Here is a 9,791-nt window from a genome sequence, read left to right on the forward strand (position 1 = left end):
AAGTTACACAACTTTTCATCTGAAAATGTTTTGTTTTTTTAAACCTAAAAGGCTTCTCCTATAGTTATCTCTGCTAGTGTGTGTGTGCATATATATATATATATATATATATATATAATGTGACACAATGTAAAGGTATAGTTGTAGTTTAGAAATTTTTAGATTTCACCCAATGTTATATGATGTCATTTGTTAATCAATAAAGAAATGTTGTAACATTTCCATTTTGATCTCTCCTCTATATCTAAATGCTGTTTCTTTATTATTTCAGATTAATGGATGACATTGGCACAAAACAACTTTTTAAAGTTTGGATACATCTGGAATATTTATCATGTTTTAAAGACTAACAGAAAATGCTTTAGAGAAGAGATATAATAACCCAACTGTTAGAAATCTATGGCTGAATTACTGTGAAATATTTGCTCTGAGCAGAGATTCATAGCAACGTTTCTCCATTTTATTATCTGGTGCTTCTGCATTCTAATTAAACTTGAATATATTTCTAAAGCGGTTTGCAGCATCTTTAGGTATTGATAAAGGTCACAGTTGATAGCAGTAGAAATATTTCTAAGGAATAAATTATAACAAGAGAAAAAAAAAAAGGAAATTATATGTTGTGGTGAGAGAAGAAAGATAAGGGGAAAATTTGAATATTGGAAGAAACTTCAAAGGTTGGATTTAGTTTTTATCCCTTAGAGAAATGTCAAAAGAATTAGGAAAATCACAACATTGGTGTGAAATCTGTGGTAAATCATTCTTTAGAAGTACTGAACTAGTTAAACACATTCGTGTTCATACAGGTGAGAAGCCATTTCACTGTGATACCTGTGGTAAATCATTCTCTCTAAGTCATCACTTAACTGAACATAAACGTATTCACACAGGTGAGCGACCACATCACTGTGATATCTGTGGTAAATCATTCTCTGCAAGTAGTACCTTAACTAAACACAAACGTATTCACACAGGAGAGAAACCATATCACTGTGATATCTGTGGCAAGGCATTCACTGAGAATGGTCACTTACACAGACACAAACGTTTTCATACAGGAGAAAAGCCATTTCACTGTGTTACCTGTGGTAAATCATTCTCTGAAGGTAATGCCTTAACAACCCACAAACGTATTCATACAGGAGAGAGACCGTATTGCTGCAATATCTGTGGTACATCATTTTCTGAATGCGGAGTCTTAGTAAGACACAGACGTATTCACACAGGAGAGAGACCATATCACTGTGTTATCTGTGGAAAATCATTCTCTGGAATTAATGACCTGACTAGACACAAACGTATTCATACGGGGGAAAAACCATATCACTGTGACACCTGTGGTAAATCATTCACTGCAAAACAAAACTTAATTAAACATAGACGTATTCATACAGGGGAGAAACCATATCACTGTGACATCTGTGATAAATCATTCTCTCAGAGGAATGGCTTAACTAGTCACAAACGTATTCATACAAGAGAAAAACCATATTACTGTGATGTCTGTGGTAAATCATTCTCTCAGAGAAGTAAATTAACTAGACATGCATCTATCCATGTGAAAGTGTGATTGTCAAAATTCATCAGAACACCCAACAACAGCCAATATTTCAAATCCGTTTCTCCTGTCAAATCATGGTTTAATCTTTGTGCCCTTAACAATAATCATTGACCCCCCCTGACAGTAACCAAAGTTACCCTTTTGAGAGAATTTATTACAGCCAAATGCCTTTCCTTATGTCAACCACTTCAGTAGATTCTTCCATGGCATTCACAGAGTTTAGTTGGAGAAGAGTTGCTTCTTAAAATCCATTCTATTCAGAAAATAACTTGTAAACATAAATTTATTCACATAATTAAAAAAAATACATGAGTGTGATAACAAGCTGCTATCACTACATTTTATGTAGCCACTACATTGGCAAGATAACATATTGTGATATTTCAAGTATAAATATATATATATATATAACATACAGGGGTTGGACAAAATAATGGAAACACCTTACAATTTCAAACAAATTCATTTTGATATGGGGTAGGACTGCTTTTGGCAGTAATTACAGCATACAAAAGTGTAACTATATCAATGTCAAAATTCATTGAGTTTCTTAACAACCAACATTTTAAGATCTTTTTCCCTGTTCGACCCTTAGTTAGTCCTGAGGTCTTAACAGTAATGTGTAAAGCCTTCACTTGAATCATAGTCATCATGGTTCTTTCTTTGAGGTACTATTTTCTGACCACATTATCTGTTTGTAGCCAGTTTAGTAGCCTCTTGCAACATACAAGGATGTGGGATTCTATCTGCATCCACTTCTGTTCTAAACTGGATACAACTACTATGTCAAAATTGCTTCTAAAAATATGTACCTTATGTAACCATAAATAAAAATGTCTTATAGAACTGTAAATGTACACAGAACAGATGATGTAGTCTTACTATATAAAGTATGTTGTCAGTGTGTGTGTCCTGTATGCATGGCTAAACCTCTGGATCAGTCTGTACCATACTTGATGTACATGCATAATTTGGCCTGGGAAATGGTACCATCTTGATTTATATTTTTATTAAAAATACATAATATTGCTTTATATGTATATTAAAGATTCACGTCTTGAAACCATTTTGTCATTGTTAACTTCCTGTGTCTGACGTTCTGATGTAGTAACTAAGTAACCAGCTATTTACACACACACACATGTATGTATACATAATTACAATTGTGATGATTTCTGATAAAAAAGAATTTCTACAGGTACTTTCAGTTTTTATCTTCTTCTCCAGATTGCTATTTGCCTATCTTTATGTATCGGTTCATTTCTGTAAAAATTTTCCATTGTCAACAAGTCTGCTTCATATATAAGATGTATTTGTGTGTATGTAAGTAGAATCTACACGGAGATAGGCGCCTCTTTTTCATGTCAACAGGTTTGTTTAGAGATATATTAATGTGAGTGTCTGAATGAAAATACATTCAATGCGTAGATAGACGACTTGTTTTTTCAAATGTCAACAGGTGGGTGCCATGCAGTTGTACTGGAGTCCAACTGCATGGCACTTTGGAGAAGTGTCTTCAACTGTAGCCCTGGGCCATCTAAAAGCCTTGTGACTGGATTTGGATGGCAGAATCTTTGAAGAAGTCTGTTGTGTATGTGTGTGAGTATCTCATCATCATTTAAAAACTATGCAGAGTCGGGTGGGAGCGGGTGTAAATCTATATTAGAAAACATTTGTGTTACAAGCAATTCATACTAATTCTCCAGGAATTATTTATAAGCTGACACGTTTGTAAAGATAAACAATCATGGTTCAGTCTCTTGTCTTAGCTATCACACTCCGCTGTTTACATATGTGGAACTTATGCTACGTAGAGGCCCATACATTTTCTGCTTACCATTAGAATACTTGTTGGTGACCAGGATCCACCCCTGGAATCAATTCGTAGAAATGTGCAACAATATGTGTAACAATAGCGATGCGAATAATTTGTGCTTTCGATTTAAAGTCCAGAAGGGTGAGGAAGTTCATTGATTGATTTGTTGTTGATTAATAGCCATATCTCCTGTCTTGTAAAATGGGGGACAACCAATTCACGATGTAAAGCTGTGATCAAATGGAATTTTTAATCATGAAGCTGATAGAACATTGACCCTGAAGTACGGGTATTACTAAAGCAGAGTGCTCCCGAACACTCTAGCTAGTCGTGAGTGGTCGATCCTACAAAAAGTGCGCGTGTGCAAATGAATACATGTAATTAATGTTAAAGTTGCGCGTTCGGGACCACTCTGCTTTAGTAGTACCGAAGTATGTAGGTCACCCTGTTTTATTCAAAAACATTAACGTTCACCTTAAAACGAGATAATTACTATATATAATATAATGAGATTTCGTTCAACTAATTAGAAACACGCCTAATAGGCAGTTTCGTTGATAACTCTTCCTTTGTTTGAAGGACATCGGTGGCGTATATTAAAAGTCCCCAACGTAATATATGTCCATGAAGAAACACCTTACATTATATCATTGTACATCTTTAATTGTTTCTTACCCGTGGTAAATGCCAAACACATCATCCAGATAAACCAGTGGTTCTCAACCATTGTACACATGACTCTTGGCTATGTCCACGTATGATTTTGCTGTTAAAGTTTATGTGCAATAAACTGGTTAAACTTCTACAATACACAAACCATTTTAGCAATTTTTTAAAATACAATTTCTAATAATATTTAATTATAAAAGCATAAGGGGAATTTTTAAATCATCGATTGGCTGTGAGTCTACACGAGTAAAACAGGAAACGAAAGGGGTCATACGTAAAGGAAAAAACGTTGAGAGTCACTGGGCTAAGCAGTAATTTCTTATTAAGAAGGGAGTCTCGACATGGTCACTGAAGCTGCTAAAATAGCAGCCAAATACCTTCTACCATCATGTAATATTGAAAGAAGGATTTTGGTCGTATGTCTGGGTACTAAACTGACTGATACAACATAATTACTTGAGCTCTGCTAATTAAAAACACCTACAGTTGGCAATGGCGTAAATAATTTGATAATTTTTCCTTCGTTTCAAGATCTCAACATCATTCAATACATTCAGAAACGCCTTTCATTCGGAAGATTTTATTCTATTTATACAAACAGGATGAGTGACCACTTTTCGACACTTCCTTCTATCGACATGTTTCTACGTCCAGTTATCCCCACCAACATTCACTAAAACTTTACGTCCACGAAAGTCATGGCATTTAATACGTGAATTTAATTTGATGTCTGCAGGGAGTCAACGGAAGTGCAAGCTTGTGTGTTAGAAATATATGTCTGATAGATTAATAATAGATCGGTGACTATGAACATAAGTATAGCAATGTTAATCATAATGGTTTCAAATTTTGCTACAAGAGCATCGATTAAGGGAGAAGGGGTGAGTCGATTACATAAGAGCCCAACGTTTCCATGGTATTTATTTCATCGATCCCCAAAAGATGAAAGATAAAGCCGACCTCAGCGAAGTTTGAACTCAGAACGTAGCGATGGGAGAAATACCACTAAACATTCCGTCCAGTGCGCTACCGATTCTGCCAGATCGCCGTTTTAAGCAATGTTATTCAGAATGAAATATCAAATATATCTTTTAGAAGATCACCACCACGGCCGATGGAGACAATAATGAAGATTCGTTTATCAGAGCCAGATGTTAACCACAGTAACCATGGTGATTTGCATCATAATATTATTATTATTATTATTTCCTTATTTCCCTTTATCTTAACATTCTTGGTTTTATTTACTAGAGAGCGGTGAGTTTACTTTTGTCACATGACACACCCTACTTCCGTTTCCGCTAGAATCTGCTTGACTCGGGAGATTAAACAACGTGTTTCTGTATGTTTCCACGGAGATTTGGTGTGATTGAATATATCTTCACACTAAATATTGATTTGTATAGCATTACAGGTAAGATATACACACCCATCCATCGATTAATCGTTCGTGCCGGATCTCTTATCTGGCTTCCAGAAATCCGGGAATACTTATACCGTGTATTGAGTATTCGGTTCCGCCCTTCCTGCCTCTGAAGATGTCCAGGTTTTCAGCTTTACACTTTGTGGGTCCTGAGGGACTGTGGCCTTCCGTGCTGTCACCCCCCTCTCTTTAGCTTCTCTGGTCATATCTAATTCAGATTGCTTTACTCCAGAGCACACAACACTACGCTACAGTGAGCCATGTTGAGCAGAATGTTCCGGTATTCTTTCGATTTGACTCGAAATAAAGCAAAACATTACAATCGGTTGTTTCCGTGAAAAGCACGTTGTCTTGTCGACTTTCAGTTGACGAAACGGGAGGAGGAGGAGAACGCTAATGGGTTGTACGTGCGTGCTTGTTCTTGTTTGCATCATCATCCAGTGTTTTTAATCTGGGTCTTGTCCCTGTTAATTCGGGGGTAGCCGAATCTACCATAGAAACTATCCTCATACAATCTCGCCACTGTGTCCTGATTTGGGCATCCTCCTTTTGCAAACCAATCCTTCCAGTCCCCTCCACCTTTTTCTCAGTTTACTATATCAGCTGTGCTGATTCTGCCCGTAAAAAAGGAACAAATAATACAATATGGCTGTAGGCCATAACCATGTAGTGCCGGAATGAATTCCTAGTGTGTGTGTGTATACATTTATACACACACATGTGAAAACACAATGTGAAGGTGTAGTTGTAGTTTACAAATTTTTAGATTTCATCCAATGTTATATGATGTCATTTGTTAATCAATATAGAAATGTTACAACATTCCCATTTTGATCTCTCCTCTATATCTAAAACTGTTTATTTATTATTTCAGATTAATGGATGACATTGGCATAAAACAACCTTTGTACATTTGAGACATCTGGAATACTTATCATTGTTTCAAAAACTAAAGGAAAATGTTTTAGAGGACAAATATAACCCAACTGCTATAAATCTAGACTGGAATTCCTGTGAAATATTTGCTCTGAACGAAGATTCATAGAAACATTTCTGCATCTCATTATCTGCTGCTTTTGCATTCTAATTAAACTTGATTTTATTTCTAAAGCAGTTTGCAACATCTTTAGATATTGATAAAGGTCACAGTTGATAGCAGTAGAAACATTTCTAAGGAATAAATTATAAGAAGAAAAAGGAAATTGTATCTTGTGGTGAGAGAAGAAAGATAAAGGAAAAATTTAATACTGTGAGAAACTTCAATAGTTGGGTTGATTTGTATCCTCTAGAGAAATGTCAAAAGAATTAGGAAAATCACAACATTGTTGTGAAATCTGTGGTACATCATATCCTAGACGTAGTGAGTTGGTTAAACACATTCGTGTTCATACAGGTGAGAAGCCATTTCACTGTGACATCTGTGGGAGATCATTCACTCAGAACGGTAGCTTAAGTAAACACAAACATATCCACACAGGAGAGAAACCATATCACTGTGATATCTGTGGTAAATCATTCTCCGCAAAAGCTAACTTAACCATACACAAACGTGTTCATACAGGAGAGAAGCCATTTCACTGTGTTATCTGTGGTAAATCATTCTCTGACTGCAGAATCTTAAGAAGACACAAACGTATTCACACAGGAGAGAGACCGTATCACTGTGATATCTGTGGCAAGGCATTCTCTGGAATTAATAACTTGACTACACACAAACGTATTCATACAAGGGAAAAACCATATACTTGTGATATCTGTGGCACATCATTCTCTGATTCCAGAATCTTAAGAAGACACAAACGTATTCACACAGGAGAGAGACCGTATCACTGTGATATCTGTGGTAAATCATTCTCTAGAATTAATAACTTGACTACACACAAACGTATTCATACAGGGGAAAAACCATATGCTTGTGATATCTGCGGTAAATCATTCACTGCAAATAGTACCTTAATTCAACACAAACGTATTCATACAGGAGAGAAGCCATATAACTGTGATATCTGTGGCCTCTCATTCTCTCGAAATAGTGCCTTAACTAAACACAAGCTTATACATACAGGAGAGAAACTATATCACTGTGATTTTTGAAGGCGGAGAATCTGGATGTTCTCTCTGTAGAAGTGAAATTTTGTCATAAACATGGTCATGCTGCACAGTAACAAGGGACCTGGTTGAATGGAGAAGAACGCAGATGCCATGAACTGTACTGCGAATATCCTCGGTCAATGTAATAAGCTTTGCAATGACATCTTTACCAAATTTGTTGAGACTGGAGAAATTTCGGTGCGGAAGATGGCTGGGAATCATAATCCAAAGACTTCAGTAGATCCTGATCTTCATCTAAATCTAAATTGGTGATTCAATACTGTTGCTCTTTAAATATTCACAGAGATTTTTCTCTGGTGGATATCTATACCACTGATATTGTTTGGAAGACCTTAGAAATTCTGTGATGGTGATGGTGTTCAAAATACATGAAACCAATTCCAAGACAGACATTCATCGCAGTGGAATCCCCTCATTTCACCTGGACTGTCACTCATTAGTGTGTGTATTAATTGTTCTCCACTGCTTGTTACATTAATCTCCCCCTCTCCCCCAATCAACCAAACTACACCTCTTCACACACTACAATCCCTTTCCCTCCACCTGCTCCCCATTTATTTACGTTGTTTAGAAAAAAAAAATTCATTTTGTTCACAAAAATTTAATTTAAAAAAAAGTGTATGTAGTTAACAAAAACTGGTAGTGTGTTATTTTTATTCGATTTGTTTTTTTTAAAATTTATTTACGTTGTTTAGAAAAAAATATTTATTTACTTTGTTTAAAAAAAATTATTGTTTAATTATTATATTTGTTTACAAAAAAAAATGGTATTTTTGATATATATTCAGCCGTAAAAACGCGCGCATGCACTAAATTGCATACGCGCACATGTATTCATTTGCATATGCGCACTCGCGCTTGTTGTAGGATCGACTACTCACGACTAGCTAGCGCGGAAGCGACTGCGCGTTGGGGACCACTCTTCTTTAGTAGTACCCTACTGCAGACCTTAGAAGCAAGGAAGTGTCTGGGATTGTAGTTAAATCCTGTCTATGAAGTGTTCGTGTCAAGGTGAATTGTTCGAGCCTCAAATGCTTTACATCTATTGTAGATCCATACATACATACATGTGCATGCACACTGACCCCCACACATGCGCACAAACAAAAAGAAAGCAGCTCGGATAACGGACATTCAATGACTATTGAAAAGGTTGCAAGACTCAACGAAAATTATAGGAGAAATAAATAAGTAACTGAGTGGAAACTTTAGCGGTGAGTGTGTTAATTAACAAAGCACTAAAATAGAATGAGTCTCTCCAGACAAAACGAAATATGCTTCGACACACGAACTCACATAAAGAATCTTGCAAACCAAATCCAAAAACGAAATCACAATGAAGTATAAAATATATCTTTCTTTCTAGAACATCACAACCAAGGCCGGTGCTGACAATAATAAAGATTCGTTTATCACAGCCAGATATTTACCACAGTAACCATGGTGATTTGCATCAAAACATTACTATTTCCTCCCCCCGTTATCTTAATATTCTTGGTTTTGTCTACTAAAGAGCGGTGGGATTACTTTAGTCACATGACAAACCGTACTTCCGTTTCCGCTATTTGATTCGGGAGGAAAACAATTACGTTTTTTTGTATATTTTCACGGAGACTTGGTGTGATTGAATATATCTTCACACTAAATATCGATTTGTATAGCATAACAGGTAAGATATACACACCTATCCATCGATTGATCGTACGTACCGGATCTTTTATCTGGCTTCCAGAAATCCGTGAATATTTATACCGTGTATTGAGTATTCGGTTCCGCCCTTCCTGTCTCTCAAGATGTCCAGGTTTTCAGCATTACCCTTCGTGGGTCCCGGGGGACTGTGGTCTTCCGTGCTGTCACCCCCATCTCTTTAGCTTCTCTGGTCATATCTAATTCAGATTGCTTTACTCCAGAGCACACAACACTACGCTACAGTGAGCCATGTTGAGCAGAATGTTCCTAAGTAGACTAAGTTTCACCAAAGGACAGATGGAATGACACTCTAAAGACAATACGGGATAATTTCCTATTTTATGTCCGTAAAAATCAACTCCTAGTTGAAATTGCACAAGTATTCTTGTTGTAGTTGACCTTATGAGAAATGTCTTTCAGAGACAAATCGTGGGCCCAGTAATACGATAGAAGGATGATATTGAAGAAAGTGAGATGGCTTTTTCGAACCAACTGCCTTGACGAATGCTGTTTTTTTTTTTTTT

The 9,791-nt window shown here is 36.3% G+C and overlaps 3 protein-coding genes across 5 annotated transcripts in view; all 3 read left to right on the forward strand.

The window, feature by feature from the left end:
* The window catches only part of LOC106868517 (zinc finger protein 678-like), a 4,113-nt gene extending 1,492 nt beyond the window's left edge, over positions 1–2,621 (forward strand). For both annotated transcript variants that reach the window (XM_052977559.1, XM_052977560.1), the window contains exon 2: positions 272–2,621. In XM_052977559.1, the coding sequence (XP_052833519.1) occupies positions 704–1,567 (864 nt within the window). In that variant the 5' untranslated portion in view covers positions 272–703 and the 3' untranslated portion in view covers positions 1,568–2,621. The remainder of the gene's footprint in view (positions 1–271) is intronic.
* Positions 2,622–4,699: 2,078 nt separating this feature from the next.
* On the forward strand, positions 4,700–8,234 carry LOC106868516 (zinc finger protein ZFP2). 2 transcript variants are annotated; one of them, XM_052977563.1, is made up of 2 exons: positions 4,700–5,215; positions 6,341–8,234. In XM_052977563.1, the coding sequence occupies exon 2, from the start codon at positions 6,760–6,762 to the stop codon at positions 7,558–7,560; it is 801 nt and encodes a 266-aa protein (XP_052833523.1). In that variant the 5' UTR covers positions 4,700–5,215; positions 6,341–6,759; the 3' UTR covers positions 7,561–8,234. The 2 variants fall into 2 exon arrangements, with proteins under 2 accessions (XP_052833523.1, XP_014769307.2); XM_014913821.2 differs by lacking the exon at positions 4,700–5,215 and adding an exon at positions 5,335–5,457.
* Positions 8,235–9,076: 842 nt separating this feature from the next.
* The window catches only part of LOC128251127 (zinc finger protein 665-like), a 5,647-nt gene continuing 4,932 nt past the window's right edge, over positions 9,077–9,791 (forward strand). Inside the window, exon 1 of the mRNA XM_052977573.1 lies at positions 9,077–9,247. The gene's annotated coding sequence lies outside the window, so the exon portion shown is untranslated. The remainder of the gene's footprint in view (positions 9,248–9,791) is intronic.

The sequence above is a fragment of the Octopus bimaculoides genome, chromosome 28 (assembly GCF_001194135.2).
Source record: "Octopus bimaculoides isolate UCB-OBI-ISO-001 chromosome 28, ASM119413v2, whole genome shotgun sequence".
NCBI lineage: Eukaryota > Metazoa > Mollusca > Cephalopoda > Octopoda > Octopodidae > Octopus > Octopus bimaculoides.